General features: G+C 34.7%; 4 protein-coding genes across 4 annotated transcripts; 2 read left to right on the top strand and 2 right to left on the bottom strand.

The window, feature by feature from the left end:
* The first annotated feature begins 1547 nt into the window (after positions 1-1547).
* Positions 1548-5549, top strand: LOC143571070 (protein MEI2-like 2). The gene is made up of 11 exons (XM_077056585.1): positions 1548-1588; positions 2693-2802; positions 2891-3315; positions 3415-3573; positions 3637-3753; positions 3835-3986; positions 4071-4144; positions 4263-4926; positions 5014-5098; positions 5181-5249; positions 5343-5549. The coding sequence occupies exons 2-11, from the start codon at positions 2709-2711 to the stop codon at positions 5547-5549; spliced, it is 2046 nt and encodes a 681-aa protein (XP_076912700.1). The 5' UTR covers positions 1548-1588; positions 2693-2708.
* Positions 5550-7249: 1700 nt separating this feature from the next.
* Positions 7250-12355, bottom strand: LOC143571086 (carboxyl-terminal-processing peptidase 1, chloroplastic-like). The gene is made up of 10 exons (XM_077056597.1): positions 11906-12355; positions 10648-10767; positions 9292-9429; positions 9107-9211; positions 8860-9028; positions 8662-8783; positions 8496-8579; positions 8387-8425; positions 7607-7669; positions 7250-7510 (listed from the first exon to the last, which is right to left on the bottom strand). The coding sequence occupies exons 1-10, from the start codon at positions 12353-12355 to the stop codon at positions 7250-7252; spliced, it is 1551 nt and encodes a 516-aa protein (XP_076912712.1).
* Positions 12356-14229: 1874 nt separating this feature from the next.
* On the top strand, positions 14230-20202 carry LOC143571074 (replication factor C subunit 1-like). The gene is made up of 20 exons (XM_077056590.1): positions 14230-14254; positions 15584-15730; positions 15840-16462; positions 16548-16623; positions 16707-16768; positions 16851-17038; positions 17129-17226; positions 17313-17501; positions 17563-17684; positions 17802-18009; positions 18100-18323; positions 18392-18482; positions 18579-18760; positions 18869-18908; positions 18998-19122; positions 19205-19283; positions 19356-19448; positions 19529-19766; positions 19842-19895; positions 19971-20202. Exons 1-20 carry the CDS (start codon positions 14252-14254, stop codon positions 20084-20086), a joined length of 2958 nt encoding a protein of 985 aa, XP_076912705.1. The 5' UTR covers positions 14230-14251; the 3' UTR covers positions 20087-20202.
* Positions 20203-20675: 473 nt separating this feature from the next.
* On the bottom strand, positions 20676-21913 carry LOC143571075 (putative UDP-arabinose 4-epimerase 3). Its single transcript, XM_077056591.1, has 6 exons — positions 21827-21913; positions 21611-21752; positions 21433-21527; positions 21213-21342; positions 20983-21127; positions 20676-20914 (listed from the first exon to the last, which is right to left on the bottom strand). The coding sequence occupies exons 1-6, from the start codon at positions 21895-21897 to the stop codon at positions 20676-20678; spliced, it is 822 nt and encodes a 273-aa protein (XP_076912706.1). The 5' UTR covers positions 21898-21913.
* Positions 21914-23109: the final 1196 nt, after the last annotated feature.

Genomic DNA, 23109 nt, shown 5'->3' on the forward strand with positions numbered 1-23109 from the left:
TTCTTATACACTCATAAAATATTTATACAGGCGATAAATAGTACATCTCTATATTTAACTCTAAATTATATAAATAAAGACGAAGACAAAGAACCTCATGAATATACAAAACTAGATTTTCACCCGGCGCGTTGCGCCGGGGCAATTGGTAAAACGTCAACGTTAAAACTCGGGTGTTGGTAGAACCCAAGCGTTGGTAAAGCCAGAGCATTACGTCGGTGAGTTGACGCGAATTTAGTTAGTATAATTTACGGTTGTTATGGTATAGACACATAACATATAAAAAAAATATATTTGTCAATCAACATATAAAAAATATAAATTATTTAAAACGGCGTTTGTTTGGTCGGTAAATCCGGGCCGTGATAAAACTCAAGCGTTGGTCCCGAGCATTAAGACGTTGACTTGACACGAATTCGGTTGGTTCCGGCTAGGTTATGTTTGTCACTATACAAAAGCCAAAAAAAGAGAAAAAATATAAAAATTTGGACCAATGGGGTGGTGTCGGTCGGTAAACTCGAGCGTGTTGGTAAGACTGAATGTTGTCGGTCCCGGGCGTTGACTTTGAGTCTATGCGAATTTGGTCGGTTTCCGTCACGTATGTTTTGATATTGGAATTAAAACAGCCAAAAGAAAAACAGAATTGTCATTCGGTCTGCTTTCTTTATGTTCATTATGACACTAGAACGGAAAAAAAGCAAAAAAAAAAAAACAAAATACTAAGGACAAGTAAGGTGCTGCAAAGTGGTCCAGTGACGACTTAGTGGCACCAAACACTTCTTTTATATATATTAGATAATATAGAAAACTATACATTTTAAAGATGAAGATAAATATAAAGAAGTTGATGTGAATTATAGGGTGGTTTTGAGTGATTGTGAGTGTAAATTATAGGGTGGAGAGAGAAAATGTATTGATTTTTAGTAAACTTGAGGAAAAAATAGTGATGTTTTGTAAATTATAGGATGGAGAGAGAAAATTATAATGATTTTTTGTAAATTATAGGATGGAAAAAATTGTAATACTTAAAAACGATATTTCACTTATGCCCGTTAGAATACGATATTATATTTTTATGGATGTTATGATTTGCATCTATGGTTTTTCGTTTCAAGTATGTTATGTTGTTGTCGTCTTTTGTTTCTAGTAAGTTATGGATTTGTGGTTTTTTGTTTCAAATATGTTATAGATTATCTATTAATTATTAATTAAGACTTTTATGCTCGTTTTGAAAATTTTGATTTTGTTACACATGTATTATTCATTGTGTCTTTAAACAGGTCTTAACAGGTTAACCTGCTATTACACAGGTTCGTGTTTGGAAAAAATGACACGATTACTGTGTCGTGTCGTGCCCGACATGTTATGACAACCCTAAGTAAAGAGTTGGTATTACACATCCAACTTGAGGACAAAAGAGTAATTACAAGTGGTATATATATTTTAAAAATATATATTTATGGTGACGGACATGAAAGTACATTTAAATGGTGTTCAAGACTCCACTACTGTCTTAAAACCAAACCTTTTCACTTCAGTTTTTAGTTCTGTCTCTCTCTACAACATAGATACGGATACATACGTGTAAGTATCTTGTCTTGTGTGTGTGTGTTTTTACACTTTTTTCAAGTCAAATTTACACACACAAAAAACACGTACACTCATCCGATCAAGTACACATTTTTCGGTTAAATCTTTCATAGATTTAAGTGGGTGTTTGATTATTATCATCTTTATCAAAAACCCATCTCCTGGTTATCATTTTCTTGCTTTCTTGTGTCTAAAGTTACAAACTTTTTTTTTTATTATTATTTTTAACAGAATGATTTTTGGGTGTTTGATTATTTGTTGAATATTGCTTTGATTATGTTGCATGTTGTGATCAGTGATCAGTTTCTTGATTTTTTTTTCATTTGGGGATTTGTTGGATTAAAATATTATTATTATTATTATTATTATTATTATTATTATTATTATTATTATTATTATATAATTGTTTTTTATAGAAGATTTTATTGCAATGATTTGTGGCCATTTTAGGGGGTGTTTGGATGTTGCATTATGAAAGAAGTTATTGGGGTTTGAATGTTTAGATGATCATATTACATTTTTGTGAATAAGTAATAATTAACTGCTACTGTGTTTGTGTAAGTTATATTATTTTTGACATTAAATAATCTAAACTTTGAAGCAGTTTGTGCTAAATATTTTAAAACTTGTAATTATGAGTTTAAATGCACATCCAAACAACCCCCCCCCCCCCCACCCCCCTAGAGGGTAATTTTGTACTTTGGGTTGTTGATTCTATATGTAAGTTGATTCTATATGCAAGTGTTTGTTTGAAACTTATAGGTAAATCAATGCATATAATCATTTTGAAAAAAGTTGTAAATTACTAGTTTTTTAAGTAGACAAATGTGAGAACCATGGATTATCCAGTTCTCACGGTTCTCTGCTTAAAACTGGTTCTGTAATTAACGTGTCCCTTTTTATATGTGTCACACTTATATATGCCATGGGCTCATGGCCTTTTCTTTTCTATGTACTTTCACTGATTCACATGACAAGTTTTGATTATGGCAATTAAATTCTTGTATTTCTGATTCAAATGTACTTTATAATAAATAATTTGACCACAAGCTAGCCCACATTTTGCAATTTGACTTTCTTTGACTCATGGTTTGTGCCGTAGGCCGTTTGTAATAAAAATGAATTATTCAAAGGCGGTGAGAGGGATGTTGTCCGGATCCGACGATGCCACGCTTTTCTCAAGTTCATTACCTGTTTTACCTCATGAAAAGCGTACGCATTATCTTGTCTAATACTCTAATAGCTACATTGACTTGTGGTCAAAGGTCATAACTTTGACTTTCTTTTGTTCAACATGTAGTGATTAACAATACCGAAAACGAACATCATCAATATGTAGAAACCAATGATTTGCTTAAAGATATTGAAAATCATGCAATTGGGAGCTTGTTACCTAGTGAAGATGATCTTTTAGCCGATGCGATGGACGGGTTTGACCCAAATATGACTCCTAACCGTGTTGACGAGTTAGACGATTTTGATCTTTTTGGAAGTGGTGGAGGTATGGAGTTGGAATATGATATGATGGATAACTTGAATTTTCGCATGTCAAGAGTAAGTTTGGGTGACGTTGTTGCGAATGGTGGGGCCCACTACAATATATCGAATGGTGTGGGGACCGTTTCAGGGGTACAACATCCGTATGGCGAGCATCCTTCTAGAACATTATTTGTGCGCAACATTAACAGTAACGTCGAGGATTCAGAACTAAGAACTTTGTTTGAGGTAGTTATAGTATATTACGTTACGACACCGATCTTTGACTTCCGTTGACCATTGAGATAAACCATAAATGATAAAACTGACTCTTTATGCATTTTGTAGCAATATGGTGATATTAGAACACTTTACACTGCGTGTAAGCATCGAGGTTTTGTGATGATATCTTATTATGATATTCGCGCGGCTCGAACTGCTATGCGTGCGTTACAGAATAAGCCTCTAAGGAGGAGGAAGCTCGACATTCACTACTCGATTCCAAAGGTTCGAATCTCGTTTTCTGACATACATTATTAATATATAATTTGAGACTCATTGTATAAACAGGATAATCCATCTGACAAGGATATAAATCAAGGAACATTGGTTATTTTTAACTTAGACCCGTCGGTTTCGTCGGACGATCTCGTTAAAATCTTTGGCGCGTATGGTGAGGTTAAGGAGGTAATAATTAATAAAGTAATAACTTTTATTAATAAAGTTTTTTCTTAAATTAATATTTATATTTTTGATGCACGATAACAGATTAGGGAGACACCGTACAAAAGGCACCATAAGTTTATTGAATATTACGACATTAGAGCTGCGGATGCAGCGTTGCGGGCTCTCAACCGGAGTGAGATAGCCGGGAAACGCATAAAGCTTGAACATAGTCGTCCCGGTGGGTCCCGCCGAAAGTAAGTTACTTTCTTGTTTTCATCAATGCTTTTATGTCCGACTATTAGTAAATGACTAAAATGCCCCTTAATAATTGTTTTAAGTCAAATGCTGCAACTAAGTCATGAGTTTGACCAAGACGACACTCGAAGCTTTCGACTTGCCAGCTCACCTCCAGGTCAAACACTTTCTTAAAAATTGGCGGGCCCGCTAGTCTTTTTAGTTTACCAAATTGCATATTTATACGCGTTTCGTCATTCCTGCAGGGGTTTGGCCACAATTTGGTAGTCCTATAGAACATAGTCCACTACAAAGTTTGACCAACTCACCGGTTTTCGCCTCATTGAGCCCGAACGGTTTACCCGGGTTGGTTTCTGCTGTGCATACACAACCCGCAAGAATAGCACCAATTGGCAAGGATCACACGGTGTCCAGTTTTAGTGCACCAGGATCAACCACTTCAGGAATCGAAACGTTATCGGGCCCAGAGTTTCTCTGGGGAAGTCCTAACAAACCTAGTCACGGGTTCTCGACCACCGCTCAATCACCAACCATGGTTCACCCGTTCACGGGCCAACCGGGCCCGTTTGTTGGGTCAGCTCCATCTGGGTACCCGTTTGACCGACGTTTCACTCAAAATCACGAGCCTCACGAAACGTTATTCATGAGTCCACCAACTTATGCTGGCCTAGGTTTCTTAAACCCGGGCGGGTCGATGATCGTTATTGAAAACAGGTCCCTGAGTTTCGGCAACATGTCTCCTAGGATTGGTCATGTGTTCCTAGGTACCGAACATTACCCGGGACTAGGATCCTTAAATATAGACAGCCCCCGAAACCATTGGGTTGATCACAATGCAAACCAGATGGATAACATGAAACAGTTTCATCTCGATCTTGACAAGATTATCAACGGCGAAGATAACCGAACAACTTTAATGATTAAAAACATCCCTAATAAGTAAGTCTTTTATATGATTTAAACCTTTTCATTTGTATCAAGTATTAATATTAATATTAATATTAATATGCATTTGTTGTTTTTCAGGTATACTTCAAAGATGCTTCTAGCTGCCATTAACGAACGTCATTGCGGTACTTATGATTTTCTATACCTACCGATCGACTTCAAGGTATAAATTTAATAAAACTACACATATATGAAACTATACATAGAAATGTAACATTAGTTATTTTAATATTTTAATAATGCAGAACAAATGCAATGTCGGGTACGCGTTTATCAATATGATTTCGCCGATGCATATTATCCAGTTTTACCAGGTTCCTTTTAGTGAATAAATTTTTTCTTCTTTTACTTGTTGACCGATATACCCTCAACCACCATAAAATGAATCTATGTAACTTGTGTTTTAGGATTTCAATGGGAAAAGGTGGGAGAAGTTTAACAGTGAAAAATTAGCCTCGTTAGCATATGCTAGAATCCAAGGAAAGGCGGCACTCGTAACCCATTTTCAAAACTCCAGTTTGATGAACGAAGATGTGCAATGTCGGCCTTTGCTTTTTCAATCTGAGGGGACTGATGCTGTTGATCAGGTAACGAATAATACATTGACTTCATAAAAGTCAACCTTAATAATATTATGGTTACAGGAACATCCGTACTCAGGGGAGCCGCTGGCTAGCCCACCGGACGATGGTTGTTTTTAAATGTTGGTGAACACGTGCAACGGGTCATTTTTTTGTTGAGCCTGAAAACGGTTGACTTTTGACGGTACATAGTAAGTTATGTGTATATAACTAGAAAACCTGCATTGAAGTAAAACCGGGTGCGGGTCGGTTTTTGAGAAGAAAAGAAGGGTGTTTTGGTAATTTGGTGGGTTGAAAGAGGTGAATGATCTTGAAATTGTATAGGTGGAGATTGCATATATAAGAATATTAGGGTGTAATCTCCTGTTTTTCGCCTCTTTGTTTTGGGGTTTGTTTGTTGGATGGTTAGAACTTGGAAGTGATACGTTGGTTTTTGTGACGGTTTGTATGCGGTCTGTTGGTTTCACTAGATCCCATGCTTTCTAATGTATCAATTTTTTGGCAGATTTGTTGGTTGACATGAATGTTTCTGGCTTGTGTTTACTTGATTATGAATGTTTTCGATACAACTTACCAAGCTTGACAAAGTCGACTTATTATTTAGCATGCATGCGACCCAAGACTCGTCAGGCGTGTCAAGAACACGTCCAGTGCCCCTAAAACCTTTTGAAACTAAACGGAAACGAAGAAAAAATGTACGCCAAGTCTTGCCGGGTCTTGTAAATAATGTGATTTCAGACAGTGTTGTAAAAATCCCGACTAGGCGTCGACTACTCCTCTATTAGTCGCTAATCCTCATTTCATTGATTAATTTTGGGTTAATTGGCCAATTAAATCGGTCAGTGGTCAAATTCGGCCAAAAACCGGCGTTTTCTGGTGAAATTCCGACCAAAATATGCGGTTATCAGCGAGATTCTGACTAAAATCTACGGTTTTAATTTTGAGCTAATTGGCCAATTAATCGTTCAGTGGTCAAATCCGGCCAAAAACCGGCGGTTTTCGGTGAAATTCCGACCAAAATCAACAATTTCTGGTGAGATTCCATCAAAAACCGGCGCCCAACAGCGAGATTCCAACCAAATTCCGACCAAAATGTGTTAATGTACGTAAAAAACTAAAAATTACATATAAAAATGTGTGCCTTTATATATATAATTGAAAATTATACATTAAAGTCCGATCCGATTAATCCCGACTAATCACTAGTCCCCACCCCACCATCCGACTAGCGATATTTACAACACTAATTTCAAGGTGATTGATCTAATTCCGACTAATCGCTAGTCCCCATCCCACCATCCGACTAGCGATTTTTACAACACTGATTTCAGCGTGCCTAGTAGAAACCAGAAATCTAAAGTACTGAAATTAAGATAATAGCCACATTTGAGATAGGCTTGATCTCCAATTACAAGGTTAAAGAACCCTAATTCTGATAAACATAAACATACCTAACTAATAAAACAAAGATACCCCTATTAATACTAAACCTAATTGGCAGTTCTAGAACAAAACTGCCCCACTAAATTCTACTTAAACTGTCCGCTTGTTTGGTAAATTGGGTTTAGGCGGGAATAGATTCTAAGGGACCAGATACGTATCAGTGCCTTGAGTCTTTCAAAAGATAATCGCAACGACACCTTTTTGTGTATTTCTTTCTTTCTGTAGCAACTTGCATTATAAGAAATAAATATACAATTGATGAATATGTTTCTAGTCCAAACATTTACATGTCATCCTTGTTGCTTTTGGCACTTTGATAATCGTTCAGCAGCTTCGTTCCATGCTGCAAAAACATATAACATTAGAAGAGTAAAAGTTGCAAATCCGAAACATTTTGCATCATAAAAGTCGGTAACAATACCTGGAAACTTATCATAATCAGGAACTATTCCATTCCCATTAATATCCAAATGATTCGGTGTCACATATTTCCCCACGGTCACCACCACACCAGATCCGTCATGAAGTTCAAATACAGATTGAATCAGACCCTGATGATAACCAACAATGTTATCAGATTAGCAAATAAAAAAGTGGTACAAGTTTATAATCACAAGATAACATATTTAATTGACAGAGAAACTGACCTTTCCATAGGTTCTTTCACCAACAAGAATGGCTCTACAATTGTCATGAAGTGCGGATGCAACCTAAATCGTGTATAATCAAAGATTCAGGATGTGTTCATTTCACAGAATTCGTGGGAATTCAAAGGAATTGGAATTAAAATCCCATGACATGACGTGCTCGTTTCGTTGGAATCTTAATTCCATTTTCGTGTGTTCGGTTGTCAAGGAATTGGAATTCAATTCTTTCAAATTCCTTTAAAGAAAGGGATTTTAAATCCTTCCAAAATGTGGAGGATTTCAAGTGAATTCGTTAGAATATTTTCTCGAGTTTTTTTTAACGATAACAACGAATAAAATATTTTAGTTTTTTTGTTTTCAATTTATATTTTGAGTTATGAATTTTTTATTATTATTTTTGAATTTTTTTTAGGGGTTTTTGGTCTTAATGGAAAACCCCTAAAAAAATTCAAAAAAAAAAAACCGTAACGCAAAATATAAATAAAAAACAAAAAATCTAAAGAAACTTAAATGTTTCCACCGTTATCCTCGTTTAAAAAAGAAAAAAAACAACTTCGATTCCAATTCATTTGTCAAACGAACACATCAAGAATGGAATTGGATTTCAATTCCAATTCCTATTAATTCCAATTTCTATTAGAATGTTCAGATTCCAAATCCAATTCCTTCCAATTCCAAATCCTATGCAAATTTCACTTCCATCTATTCTGTGAACGAACGCACCCTCAGAGTATTGTATTACAAATACTGTTTCTCAGTCACTAATTACACAATACTCACTATTTCACTTGCAATAGCAGTATTTTTGTTCACTAAAACCTGCATGATATAGAAAATTAATATTAAGTTCTTAGATTTTATAATAACGAACAAGTATTAGATAACATACAATTAGTGGAGCTTTAATAAGAGGCGATGTTTCTGCTACTATACTTTTTACATTCTGCGGTTCCCGTCCAGCAGTATATATTACCTGTCAACAACCGGTTAATCAAAATCATATGCAGCATTTCTTACAAAAGTACGCAATTTTTACCATTTAACATTTAACTTACTGTATCCCCTTCGTTGAGAAATAATTTGGCAATTTCAATTCCCTCTTGTACTAATCCACCAAGATTATCTCTAAGATCAAGAACAAAGAATGATGCACCCATGTTTTGAAGTCTCGTCATTGCTGTCAAAACATGTCGTTTTAGCATTATGTGATGATATAAGAAAACTATATGTAATTTAAGAATGAAAATATATACCTGTAACCAAATATTTCCTAGTGAGTGCGTTAAACTCCTTCAAACGCACGTATCCAACTTTCGTATCACCATTATCTGTTTGTTCCAATCGGTAAAAAACAGGTGTCTTAGCAACAAGTTGTCTTTGAACATCAATAGACTGTACCGGGCCACAATTTCCATGCTTAACCTAAATGTTACTCAGACATTTAGTAATGAAATCAAATGAGGATAATAACATAAAAATATTAATTATTAATTATCGTACCATGATGTTTACGGATGTTTCACTGGGACCTTGTAATATTGAGAAAGCTTCAAACGCTGATTTCCCCTGCACATTTACTCCATTGACAGATAATAGTTCATCTCCCTATAACAAAATTCAAAATGAGCTAATTGATATTTAAGAATTAATAAATTAAAGTTAACTGGATTATGAATTGTGAGCACCTGTCTGACACCTGCAGTATTTGCAGGGCCATCCAAAATGAGCCCTAAAACCTTCAACTTGACTTCACCATTTTCATCAGGGATTTCCCTAAGGTTTACTCCAATTCCAGACATATCATATCGTGCCATCTTTGAGAACTTCAAATACCATAAGACACTGGAAAGTTTGTAAGTGAAAACAACAATTATACAATCATTGAGTACAAAAGGTTTGAGCACATATTCAGAGTTATTAATCTACAGGGGTATTTCCCTACTATTAATTAGCAAGTTTCAAATGTGAGTGCATTTTGCTATTTAACTTTCTATAGATTCTAATGCATAGGGTGCGACCATTCTTCACAAGCTATATGTACAACCCTTAATTAGTTAATTGCATGTGATATATTTTAGTTTTCTTCCCTTAAGAGTATTAGTAAAAATACCATAGTTATCAAATGCGTTAGGCGCACTCAAGGCGCATAGGCCTCGCCTACGGCCTAGGCGCAAAAATAGCGAGGGCCTGAGGAAAAATAAGTGCACTTAAATAAAGCATTTAAAATATATTATGTATATGAAAAATAATGCTATTCTTCAAATAGCAGAAAAAAAAGTTATTTATAACATTTAATATCATCTAATTAGCACCAAAAGTTCTAAAATAGTCAAGATTCAAACGTGATTCCAAAACTTGAATTAGAAAATGTATCAATATAATGCCTTTGACTTCTCCTAGATCTAAGTTTCAATAGCACCCCCTACGTTTCTTTTGCTCGGCTTTTATGTTCTCATGTTCTTTGCATGGACAATGCTGAAGCGCTCGCCTAGGAACTAGAAGCGCATTTATTGAGCTTCGCCTGAAAAATGGGCCTATGCGCAAGAAGCGAGGGCTTTTAATAACTATGAAAAATACATAATAACCTTTAGGCCTTGTTTAATTTAAAATAAGCCCTATACTTCATAAATTTTTAACTTATTATTGTTATTGTTATTATTAATATTGCCTATACTTTATTTAAATAAAAACCTATACTTTAAAGTTTTTAACTATTATTATTATTATATACCATATTAATTCAAGCCCGCTTGAATAATTAGTCCAATTATAAAGTATAGGCAATTTAATGTTCGAGATTTCTAAGCACATATTACATTCGGATGTCATAAAAAAGTGAATATGATCCCATCACTCTTCAAAGTTCAAACTATATATTTATTTTTTAGCTTATCTTTTAGAACTAACTACATGAGTTGTTCCTATGGTTTACCTAAATTAAAGATGAGATTACGAGCGGGTCCTCAATACTCGTTGTTTTATCTAAATGCAGATAATTAATCTAGATAGATCATCAAATAAGGCTTCTGAGAAGTAACTACCTCTGGAGGAGAAAGGAAGTGAGTGTATGGATCACCTAAGCTCGATAACATCCTTCGGATTATATTATGAGCTTTTGATCTTGTTTGCAGTGATGTACTCAATACATCTTCCTTCTTTTGCTATAACATGAACATAACGTATGTCATTAATTGATATAGTAACAAATAGGGGTGTTCAGTATTTCGAATCTGACTCATAAAACTTGAAATTCAATTCGATTCAAATTTAAATTCCTGATTTGAATTTGATTTGAACTTACTAATCAAATACGAACTTGTGACCGTATATTAGATTTGAATTCAAATTATGCATTTTATTTTTATTTTACTTATACACACGTATATATCTCGAGACACACACAATTACAAAAGAGTTTCTAATAAGAGTTTGAATTCTGACATTTAATATTCAATTCAACGATGCAACCAATAAACAAATAGCCAATATCAATAAGCGCGTAAAATTCTAAATCCATAATCTAGTAATCGGCTTTGAGTTTTCTGTAGTTGAATTCAGTTAATTCAGTTTGTTACTTCATTTAATGGCTAGTTATTTGATTTAGATTTCTAGAGCAGTTTGTAAACTACTAGTGGTGTTCATTGTTAGAAATAGGACTCGAAAAACTCAAAATCCAATTCACTTCGGTTCAAGTTCAGTAATCAAATTCGAACCGAGTTTCAAAATTTCAAAACTCGAATAATCCGGTTAATTTCCGGTTTTCGCATATTGAATGGTTCAGTTCGGTTAATTCGGTTTTCGGTTAATTTTGGGTTTGGTTATTGCCCACCCCTGCAAATAACTGAAGCAGTTTGTTCAATCAAAATTTCAAACCGTAAAATTGGCAGTTAAAGTTAAAAGTATCAAACAAAAATCCAAAATCCATAATCTATAATCGGCTTTAATATTCAATACAATAGCCAATATCAATAAACGCGTATAACTCTAAATCCATAATCTAGCAACCAGCTTTAAGTTTCTGTAGTTGGCTTCTAGTTCATTTAGCGTGTTCAACATTCAAAACCAGACTCGAACACCTCGAAATCCATTCAATTCGGTTCGAGTCCAGTAATCGAATTCGAATCCAGCTTCAAAATTTCAAAACTCGAATAATCCGATTCGTTTACTCGTCAATAGGTTTATTCAAACCCTAACATTGGCAGTTATTATATAAGTATATCAATCAAAACAGAAATCATTTTGCTAACAAATTGAATCATCAAATGATAACAATAATAACAATTAAGGATAGAAGCTTACGGTCCACGACTGCGGTGACCACCGGGTTCGATCGGTAGGAAGGAAGCTGTCATTAACAATCTCCCAAGCTTCCTTCACGATTTCCTCATTAGTAACCAATTCAGGCGCGTTTTGAAACCTATTATTATTTTGAATTAGTTCATCTTCTTCACGGCACTCTAATTTAACCGCTGGAGAAATGGAAATGGAATCCAACGCGATGGACGGTGGAGAGAAGAAGATGAGGTTGAAGGAGAGTGCAGACGCGGCGAGTGAACGAATTAGCGACGGTTTTTGAGAGGTTGATGTTGGTAATGAGTGGGAAGATGGTGGTGAGTTATTACAGAGGAAGACCCTCATCTTCTTCTTTACTCTTTGTGTGTGTGTGTGGAAGGATGCTGATTCTGATATTTCTCCGTTGGTGTCTGGGCCGGGCCGTAACAAAAGTTTACAAATTGCAGCTTGGCCCATTCTGTGGCGTGTAACAAATCGGGTTTTCTGATACCCGGTTTCGGATATTGAACAATCAACTATTGTTAATATCCCGGTCCTTTAAAAGTCATACCATTTAAATACTCTATTTCCGGGTATTGAAAAATACAAATTGCAGCTTCACCCATTCTCTGGCTTGTCTACTAAATGATATATTATTGTAATACTTTTTAAATTATTATTATTATTATTTTATTTCCCATTAGTTATTACTATTATCACTATACTTATTTATCTACTTATTATTAGTACAACCATGGTTACTATTATTACTATTACCCATTTTTATTGTATTATTTTGTTTTTTTTCTCTGTTGCATAGATATATAGTGGTTGGACTTTGTGTTTCTTTCATTCGGTTTTATACATATGGTTTTTCGGTCGGGATCTCTCTGGAAGCAACCTCTTTATTTTTTGGGATAAAGATAAGGTTTGCCTGCATCTCACCCTTCCCAGACTCTACTAATAGCTTTGTTATTGGTGAATTTTTGCTGAGCATGATTGTTGTTGTATTGTTTATCTTTTCCTATCTTTATTTGATAAAAAGAATAATAAAAATAATCAGAAAATTGTTTCGACTTCAGTCTTTTTATATATTCACTTTTGTTCTTGGAGCCTAACCCACTCTATAGGTCTATTAGAAGAGTGTCGTCCCGAATCAATCTCTAACAAGTTACGTGCTTGATATTGGTGTGGTCTTATTAGTAGTAGATTAATTTGACGTTAAATGAAAAAAGGTATGCGGCGGAATGACATCCATTCTATATTCGTTAAAATGATAAAACAATCAATTAATATTACATCCAGTATTGTAAAACTCAATCAACTTATCCGAGTCCTTACTACTCAGTACCCTTCCAATGGTTAACTTGGAGCTACATTATTATCAATGTTTTAAAAACGTCTTTTAACTCATACTGGATTAGGCTAAAAAATGGTACAACCCAGTTCGAAAATAATCCAAAAGTATACTCGTTTCAGTGTTAATCGCTAGATTAAAAGTAATTTTTAAAAAATATAGGCCACAAAATGTCAAAAATCTCGTGGGCTTTAAACCGGTATTTTAGAAAAAACTACCGGCTAACAAACCAAAAAAAAAAACAGGGTCAAAATACCGGCACCAGGTATTACCAGTTTAAACGGCCGGTATGAACCGGTATTTAAAACACTGATTATTATTCGCGTATTTTGTTATGAATTTTAGTAAACTTACGATACTTAACATATATAATCTCTGAAAAATAATTTTGTTTAATCCTTAAAATTTACCATACTGGTTTCATTTCATTAACCCGTCTATATTAAGTACTCGTAACTCGCGAACCGAACCCATTCATAGAAACTCACTCCCTCACTCACCCAAATAGCCCATAGCTATAGATAATAAGACGATCAAACGGGTCGGGTCACTCGTGTCATCGAAGCTTAAACCCTAACAACAACAACAACAAGAATGTGTTTCCATTAAGCAAGAACACGAATCCCGTGCCACGTAAATCAAGTTCGATTTCAGATATTATTATTATAATTATTATTATCACTATTATTATTATGATTATTATTATTATTCTGCAATTAGCTTTAATTGTACATTAATTTAGGTTTATAATTTAGGGTTTTGACGTGTGTGTTATCGGATGATTTGGGTTCTCGTTACAATTTTTATACTTGTGAATTAGGGTTTTAGGAGGGTTCTTTGAAACATGAGTATGTCTTACTGATTTTAATCAATTTGGGTTTTTTTTTTTAAGTTGTTGGATTTTGTGTACTGTTATCATACAATGCTGGTTTCTTGCACCTGTAAAATCTAATTACTGATTTTTTATTTTTTTTTCAGTTTAACCTGCTGAGAAGAACAAGATAGGAGCTTGAATAATGGTAAGTTAGAAATTATTACTAGCTGCCTGTGTTAATGTATATGTGTAATATAATATGTTTAATATGTTGATGTTGATTTTACTTGCCTTATAACTAGCTGGCTTAATGCATATGTATATGTTGATGTTGATGCTGATTTCACTTGCTTTATAACTAGCTGGTTTAATGTATACTAAGGGGGCGTTTGGCCTAGCTTTTATTTTTTGGCTTATGCTTATATGTTGAAGTAGCTTATAGCTTATTTTCTATTATTTGATAAGCTCTTTTTAAGTGCTTGGATTAGCTTATATTCTACAAGTTGATAATAAGTTGTTAAATCCACCATTCTTTAATTTGTTATAGTAATAAGTTGCTTCAATAATTATTAATCAACCACCATCTGAGGGCAAATGAGTAACTTACACCCTCACACAAATAAGCTTCTTCAAATAAGCTAAAAAACCATCTTCAAATAAGCTTCTTCAAATTAGCTTAAATAAGCTTATAAGCATAAGCTTAATAAGCTAAACCAAACACCAATTTAAGCTTATTTTGTGAAAAAAAAAGCTACAAGTTTTGTTAAAAAAGCTAGGCAAAACACCCCCTAAGCAGTTAATGCGGAAAAATATCAGATATCGGTCAAGAACCGATATTTGGAATATCGGTTATCGCGGTGAGATATCAGTAATTTTATTATCATGTGAAATTCATATATGTAGCAATTTAGCACTAATAATTCAGTATACTCTCCTACCATTAACATGCCAAATTAACCTTTTGCAACTTGCAAAACACTAACAATCGTAGCAAGTAGTAACTGGTTAAGACCCATAAAACGCTAACATTGAACATTAAAAATTGATAATTAAGACTTAAAACAGGAATATCGGTGATATATTGGTCAATACCGCATATTCTGACCAATATTTTACCAAGGAACCGATAACCAATATATCGGTGATATCGACTGCATAGAATGTATATGTATATGTATATGTTGATGTTGATTTCTTGCTTTATTACTAGCTGGTTTTATGTATGCTTATGTGTTGACTGTTGATTTCACTTGCTTTACAAAACGTAGTTGAGTTGCCTAATTCATTTCATGTTCTCAGAATACAAGTTTTAACACCGTGATTTAAAAATGTTGGTGGTAATTTGGTAATGGAATTTATAATAATGTTGTATTTGAACTTTTGAAGTAACTAGTTTGAAAATTTTAAGTACTTGTATGTGGCAAAAGAGGTAGCATAGTGCCGCAACAGCGCAGCTTACTTTCTTTTGCAAAATTTATTTTATATTTTAGTTGGAGAATGTATTTTTTTTTACTTCAAATTTATGTTCTTACAGCAAGGGGATATTAGAAAGTGGTTCATGAAACAACATGACAAAGAAAAAGATAACGGAAATGCATCAAAACCTGCTAAACCGGCACTGGTGATACCAGGGAAACCATCAACTGCTAAAGATACGACCTCCTCAACACCTGTAAAACCAGTAAGTAGCGAAAAGGACTAATTTTGATACGAACTATGCATATTAACTATATTGAGCAAGTGTTATTTTGTTTGATATGGGGCTGTTGTTTCTGTTTGTTACTGGTTAGGCACAAGGAGGTCAAGAAAGTTCAGGGAGACGTAAAACCAGTAAATATTTTGCTTCTGAAAAACAGAATCAAGAAGATGCAAAAGAAGTATCGGGATCTGCGTCAAAAAGAAAGGTGGAAAAGCCATCTGCTGATGTAAAACCGCCACCTGTAAAGAAGCCACACTTTGCGGATGATGAGGGTGACGACGATGATGATTTTGTTTTACCCAAAACTGGAAAAAGCTCAGTTGAAGCGACTCCTAGTAAAAAACAAAAAAGTGGTACAGGTAAGGCCATTCCCAGCAAAGAAGAAAGCGATGACTTGGATGACACCTCAGCAACTCCTAAATCTAGTGGCAGAGGTCGTAGTAGACGGGGCGGGGCAGCTGGTGGCAGGGGTAAAAAGGTGGAGACTGATGAGGGTGATGATGAAGATGCTAAAGAGGTTAAGTCTGCTGGCCGTGGTCGTGGCGGCAGGGGTGGTTCGGCGGCTGGTGGTGGTGGAAGAGGCGGTGGACGTGGCGGTTTCATGCCTTTTGGTGAAAGAAAAGACCCTCCTCACAAAGGAGAAAAGGAAGTTCCGGAAGGTGCTCCTGATTGTTTATCTGGTTCCACTTTTGTCATCAGTGGAACACTCGACAGGTATAATTTTTATCTTGATTAATCTTGTTTCTAGTTTGAATTAATAACAACAATAATAATATGTTTTATAATGCATTGATTTTAGTTTGGAAAGAGAAGAAGCTGAAGATTTGATTAAACGGCACGGAGGCCGTGTTACTGGATCTGTCAGCAAGAAAACGGTTAGTTTCACAATCCAAGTAACTATTGTTATAACACTATACTTAATAATATGTGATTAACATTATTTCGTTCTTTATGAAAGACTTATCTCTTATGTGATGAAGATATTGGTGGAAGGAAATCAGAAGCTGCCAAAAAGCTAGGGTATGTTATCTTGCATTTACGTCTTTTTTATTTTAGTTTATTTACTATTTTCATATAATAACTTTGTTTAATTTTTATAAAGCACAAAATTTCTTACTGAGGATGGACTTTTTGAGATGATTCGTGCATCTAAACCTAAAGTCACCGTTAAGGAAGAACCAAAGAAACAAGTGGACAAAGTTACCCCTTCGGTACCAAAACCGAGTCCTCAGAAAGCAAAACCGAGTCCTCAGAAACCAAAACCAAGTCCTCTTAAAGCAGTAGTAAAGAGTATGCTCATAAAATATTATTTTCCAGTTTATGTATTAATGCATTATATTATTATCATCTATAAATATAAAGCTTATTGACATTTTTTAGAGGACGAAGTTCGTAAACTTGTCGGGCCCGATTCGCTTCCGTGGACAGAGAAGTACAAACCAAAAGTTTTAACCGACGTCATAGGGAATCAGTCATTGGTATTTTTTTTATTTAACTTTTTCTTACTTGTTAACACTAAAGAAATATCAATTAAAAGTAAAAAATATTATTTAAAATTCTTCAGGTGAAGCAGCTTCATGATTGGTTGAAAAACTGGGATAATAATTTTCTGAGCGGGGCCAGCAAGGGGAAGGGTAAGAAGCCGACCGACTCAGGGGCAAAAAAAGCCGTATTATTAAGTGGTACACCTGGCATAGGGAAGACTACATCTGCAAAGCTAGTTAGTGAGATGCTCGGTTTCCAGACCATTGAGGTATGCTTATATGTATGTTTTTTGTACGACTCACAATTATATATAACAAGTGTGTTTTTAGGTTAATGCTAGTGATAGTCGCGGAAAGGCTGATAAAAATATTGAAAAAGGAATCGGTAGCAGGACGTCTAATTCTATAAAAGAACTTGTCAATAATAAATCTGTGAAGGTTGACATGAATAGGTGACTACTCATATTATTATTATTATTATTATTATTATTATTGTTGTTGTTGTTGTTGTTATAATATTGTTATAATATATTTAAATGCAATTTACTTTATTGAAATTATTAATGCAGCTCAAAGCATCCAAAGGCAGTGTTGATTATGGATGAAGTTGATGGTATGTCTGGTGGAGATAGGGGCGGTGTAGCTGACCTAATCTTAAGCATCAAAATGTCCAAAATACCCATCATTTGTATATGCAATGACCGATACAGTCAGAAACTAAAAAGTCTTGTGAATTACTGTTTACCCCTCAACTTCCACAAGCCAACAAAACAACAGGTTTTGGGATCTTTCTCTGCATACTGTGTATTTTAATAGTTTAACATTAACAAACAATCTTTAACGGTTTTTTATCTTTTGTGATGACAGATGGCAAAGAGATTGGCACAAATTGCAAAGACAGAAGGCCTTCAAGTAAATGATGTTGCACTTGAGGAACTTGGTTCTAGAGTTAATGGAGACATGCGTATGGCTTTGAACCAGTTGCAATATATGAGTCTTTCTATGAGAGAAATTAAATATGATGATGTAAGACAACGGCTTCAGAGTAGCTCCAAAGATGAAGACATGTCACCTTTTACAGCTGTTCAAAAGTATGAACTGATACGCGTCATCTTTTTTACAAAACGTTATTCATGCTAATTTTATTTTTGTTGTGCAGACTGTTTGACTACAATGGTGGTAACCTGCGGATGGATGATCGGCTCGATCTTAGCACAAGTGATCCAGATTTAGTACCTCTTATTGTACAGGTATCTTTGAAACAATATTTATAAATGTAAATTGTAAAAATGTAAAATATGCTAGTTTATTACTATATTTTATAACATTTGTTGGAAATTATGCAGGAAAATTACCTCAATTACAGGCCAAGTTCGGTTAAGAAAGATGAAAATGGACTTCAAAGGATGAATCTGATTGCACGTGCTGCTGATTCTATTGCAAACGCAGATTTAATTAATGTACAAATAAGACGATATCAAAGGTGGCAGCTTTTTCCTAGTAGCGCTTTTCAGTCTTCTATAATCCCGTAAGTAATGCAAAATTTTGTTAACAATTTTAAAATACACCTTTGTATATGCAACTGTTTTGTAAACTAATAATCTTTTTATTTGATTTTGTTTTTCATATGAAAAAGGGCTGCTTTGCTCCATGGAAGCAGGGAAACATTTGAACCGGTGATGAATGCATGCTTATACCGCACTTAAAATATCATGTTTCTAAGTATCTATTTAGTTTGACATATTTCTTTTTTATATGTGTGTAGGGTGAAAGGAACTTTAACAGATTTGGAGGGTGGTTAGGGAAAAACTCTACTATGGGAAAGAATTACAGGCTTCTCGAAGATGCGCATGTTCATCTGCTATCGTCCCTGCAATTCAATTTGGGCAGGTAATTTTAGGCTTCTTTTGTTATTAACTTGTTAGTAATTATATTAATAACTTTATTGATTACATTTGTTTAACTATTTTAGGTCAACCTTGTGTCTCGAGTATCTCTCTCTTCTTCTCAAACACATGACTGATCCACTAAAGTTGAATACTCTGACAAAGGTTCGTTTAATTATTTCTACTCGTGCTGAAGAGTTACTTTTTATATTAATCGTAATAATTATTTTAAAACAGGATGAAGCTGTCGAAAAGGTTGTTGAGTTTATGGATGAGTACTCTATCAGCCAGGAGGACTTTGAGTCACTAATGGCCATGTCTAAATTTCAGGTATGACTAATAACCGTTAGTTTTTTATATTACGGTTTTAATTTAAACTAATAAAAGCGTAATGATTATGTAATATTTAGGGGCGTCCGAACCCGCTTGAAGGTGTCGCGCCAGCTGTAAAAGCCGCACTAACAAAGGCGTATAATAAAGGGAGTAAGACACGTGTGATTCGTTCTGCAGATTTAATCACACTTCCAGGTATTAAAAAGGCTCCAAAGAAACGAGTGGCAGCCATGCTGGAACCGGTCGATGATGGTGTGGTCGCGGACAGTGATGTTGCACAGAATGATGAAAACAACTCGGATGCAGAGGATTTGGGTATATAAATTTTCTATATTTGATTAATGTTATTAACTTATTATTACTAGCTGCGGTTAATATCGAAAGGTGCAGGTGAAGGTGAAGAGGAAAAGCCAAAAGTGGATGTCCAGAGTCTAAGTTCCAAAGGTTTCTTGAAACAAACATATTAAATGTTTACTTGCATATATTAATTTTATACTTTATTTGGTTTTCTTTGTGTAGGAATTCAACTACAAGTGGAGTCTAAGGCCGCGGGTACTAAGCGGGCTCCTGCAGGTAGAGGAAGAGGTGGTGGTCGTGGTGCTGCTGGTGCCAGTTCTTCTAAACGAAAAAGATGAGCGGAAAACGTTGGTTTTTTTACGTGTTTTGAGTAAGAGTTATGGTTTCCATTTTCGTTAGTGTTTGTTGGGTATGTAAGCAAATGACAAAATGTGATGTTTTTGAGGCCTTTGTTTGGATTTCATATTTGTTGGCCTTTTGTGTTTGGATTGAGAAAATGAGTGGTTACCATTTAGCAGTCTCCTTTTTAACAACCACTTATATTTATTTTAAAGTAAATTAGAATCAAATCTGTATTTATGAAGCCATAGAACATGTGCCACATCACCAAGAACTAACGAGGTTAGGCTCCGGTTAATGAAGGATCGGTGGAGGAAAATGGTTTTAACGAAAACGAAACTTTAAAAAAAAATTGATGTTAATATCAACATTGGATTTTAATAATACATAAACCATGTCTTTTGAAAACTAAATTCGTAAGTAACATCATAACTACTACAAAAAATAATTAGATAGAAATGAATCAAATAAAAAATGTTTGTCTAACACAAAAAAAGCCATTATTCCTCAAATCTTCAGTAACCAGTTTCTAGTACAAATGTGTCTATATCTATATAACCAACCCTAAACTCAACCCCGTATCATCAGTTAATACAAACCTCTCGCAGGCCCGTATCCGTTATGAAGCGATTTTTGCCATTTCAATGCAACCTGCAAACTCTGTTCCAGATCGGTAAACTGTGCTGACCAGTTAAGCTCTTGCCGTATCTTTGACGGGTCCCTGAACACCTCAGCATAGTCACCGGGCCTACGCGGCAGATTATCTACTTTAATTGTTACCCTTGTTGCCTTCTTGCAGGCCTCCACAAACTCTTTTACTGATCTACCTATCATAACAAAAATAATAAACTTGTTAAAAAAAAATTGACATTAAATAACTAAATAACAATATTACCTTTTCCAGTACCTACATTATAAATCCCAACACGCCCGGGCTTAGCATTTTCAAGTGCTTTCACATGCGCATCGACTAAATCAGTTACATCAATATAGTCCCGTATGCACGTTCCATCCGAGGTTTTATAATCCGTTCCTCGAACCTTAAAATCACATAACCAATAACACATTTTTCTTAGTTAAATAATGTTTGTTTTTAAAGATATATATATCAGAACAAACAATTACCTTGAGCCCCTTAGTAATCCCACGGGCTGCATCAAAACACACACCCGATATTCTTCCGTGTTCACGCAATTCGGGCCTCGGTGTTTCGCCTAATCTTCCATCCGGGTCCGAGCCAATCACATTGAAGTATCTGAAAATAAAAAGTCAACGTGTTATTAACCCGATGATCACAAACTGTTAAAACTTAAAACTTAAAACTTAAAACCAATCATTTTCTAACCTTAAAATCATGACCGCCATGTCTGAGTTTCTATGGAAATCTTGAATAATATCCTCCGACATCTTTTTCGCCTTCCCATAGGGATTAATCGGATGCTATAAATTATAATACACAACATTAAGCAAGAGACACGGGCTGCAACGAAAAAAAAGCTGAATGACATATATGCCCTTGGTACCTGAGGAGTTTCTTCTGTAATCGGCATCTTTTCGGGCTCTCCATAAGGAGCACATGTGCTACAATAAATCAGAGTATTAACATTATGTGCTGCCATGGCCTCCAATACAATCAAAGTATTTGATGTAATATTGCGATAATACCTGCATATAGTTACAAATAATTAACAAAAGATTAAGAATATGATTATTATTTAAACTATAAAGAGATTACTTACTTTAGTGGATCAAGGGTACCCTCTCCAACATATGCAACCGCTGCAAAATGCATCACCGGCGTCAAATGCATTTTCAGAAAAGATTTTATTTACCTGAAACATATTATATCAAGGTAACGATGGTTGGGTAAAAGTTAGCTAATTTTATATATTAATTAGTTAATTTTAGTTAAATAAATGAATAAACATTGGTACTTCAAGCATTGATACGTGTTTTCAGGACATTGGAATTTAAGGAGCTTAAACGAGCTAATTCAGAGTCATCTAGATGAAGATTTAGCAAGCCTCGAGAAGATGGAAGTATGGGGAAACATATATTGAGGGTTAGGAAGGATTCGGGAAATGATTGGATGAGAAACCTGAAGTTAAAGTGAAAACTGAACAAAATGGGTTATCAGGAAAGTGTCTTTTAGTAAAACGGGCATATCTCGGCCTAGAAAATGAGTTAAGGAATTCATAATATATGAATTTCATGTTTTTCGACGAGAGGAATCTGAATTGAAGTCAGGACATGCAACTTCGCGATACGCGAAGATGCTCAATGTCGGCAAAAATTAGGGTTTTTCGCTATATAAACGATTTTTTGACCCTTTTCGGCATATATCGACTTTCAGCCATCCCGAAGCTTCCTGTTTGTCCTACGATTGTATATTCATCAAGATAAGTGCTTTAACGATTATGTCAATGCCCGGCTAGTCGTGTGTGTTCATTCTAGGCTAAGGTTTTGTGTGTAATACTGTTATGTTCAGATTCTTGTGCTTAATGATTATAGCTTGATTGATTTTATATGAATTTGTCTTGCTTAATTGGTTATTTGGCTGATTAAAGTTTGTGTTTGCGATTATTGATTTGTGTAACGTTTGTTTGGTTGTTCATCAACATTTAGGGTTTAAACTCTTGTGTCATTGAACTAAAATTATCAAACCTTATCATTGAGTTAGTTGTCCTAGACATAGATTTGACAATTGTGGAGTCCGGGTTCATTTGTGTCAACAATTCGGTTAGGGTATCGTTTGTATCATAAATCAAACTATAGGATTAGCAATTATTATAACTCCAAAAACGAGAGAATCTGTGATTAACGTATGGAACACATAACCCGAACCTAGAATGAATGCTTTTATTAATATTGTTCACAAAAGTTTTTAAGTAATAATTAGTTTTAATTAAAATTTTTATAAAAACAAACCGCTTGACATCGTCTGTCCACCTTAGTTAAATTAATTAGTTTAGTCATATTAAATTAGCACTTTCCTTGAGTCCCTGTGGAGACGACCTTACTT

The sequence above is a fragment of the Bidens hawaiensis genome, unplaced genomic scaffold (genome assembly GCF_021521415.1).
Source record: "Bidens hawaiensis isolate Kalapana, Puna unplaced genomic scaffold, B.hawaiensis_p1.1 tig00025189_1, whole genome shotgun sequence".
NCBI lineage: Eukaryota > Viridiplantae > Streptophyta > Magnoliopsida > Asterales > Asteraceae > Bidens > Bidens hawaiensis.

What these genes read in the sequence shown, in the direction of transcription:
- LOC143571070 (XM_077056585.1), top strand. Translation starts at nt 2,709, where the DNA reads ATGAATTATTCAAAGGCGGTGAGAGGGATGTTGTCCGGATCCGACGAT. An exon ending in CCCGGTGGGTCCCGCCGAAA is followed by an intron (nt 3,987 to 4,070) that starts GTAAGTTACTTT and finishes AATTGTTTTAAG; the next exon opens with TCAAATGCTGCAACTAAGTC. An exon ending in ACCTACCGATCGACTTCAAG is followed by an intron (nt 5,099 to 5,180) that starts GTATAAATTTAA and finishes TTAATAATGCAG; the next exon opens with AACAAATGCAATGTCGGGTA.
- LOC143571086 (XM_077056597.1), bottom strand. Translation starts at nt 12,355, where the DNA reads ATGGGCCAAGCTGCAATTTGTAAACTTTTGTTACGGCCCGGCCCAGAC. An exon ending in TAGGAAATATTTGGTTACAG is followed by an intron (nt 8,784 to 8,859) that starts GTATATATTTTC and finishes ATGTTTTGACAG; the next exon opens with CAATGACGAGACTTCAAAAC. An exon ending in GTGAAAGAACCTATGGAAAG is followed by an intron (nt 7,511 to 7,606) that starts GTCAGTTTCTCT and finishes GGTTATCATCAG; the next exon opens with GGTCTGATTCAATCTGTATT.
- LOC143571074 (XM_077056590.1), top strand. An exon ending in GAAGCTGCCAAAAAGCTAGG is followed by an intron (nt 16,769 to 16,850) that starts GTATGTTATCTT and finishes ATTTTTATAAAG; the next exon opens with CACAAAATTTCTTACTGAGG. An exon ending in GTGAAGGTTGACATGAATAG is followed by an intron (nt 17,685 to 17,801) that starts GTGACTACTCAT and finishes TTATTAATGCAG; the next exon opens with CTCAAAGCATCCAAAGGCAG.
- LOC143571075 (XM_077056591.1), bottom strand. Translation starts at nt 21,897, where the DNA reads ATGCATTTGACGCCGGTGATGCATTTTGCAGCGGTTGCATATGTTGGA. An exon ending in TTACAGAAGAAACTCCTCAG is followed by an intron (nt 21,528 to 21,610) that starts GTACCAAGGGCA and finishes TATAATTTATAG; the next exon opens with CATCCGATTAATCCCTATGG. An exon ending in TAATGTAGGTACTGGAAAAG is followed by an intron (nt 20,915 to 20,982) that starts GTAATATTGTTA and finishes TTGTTATGATAG; the next exon opens with GTAGATCAGTAAAAGAGTTT.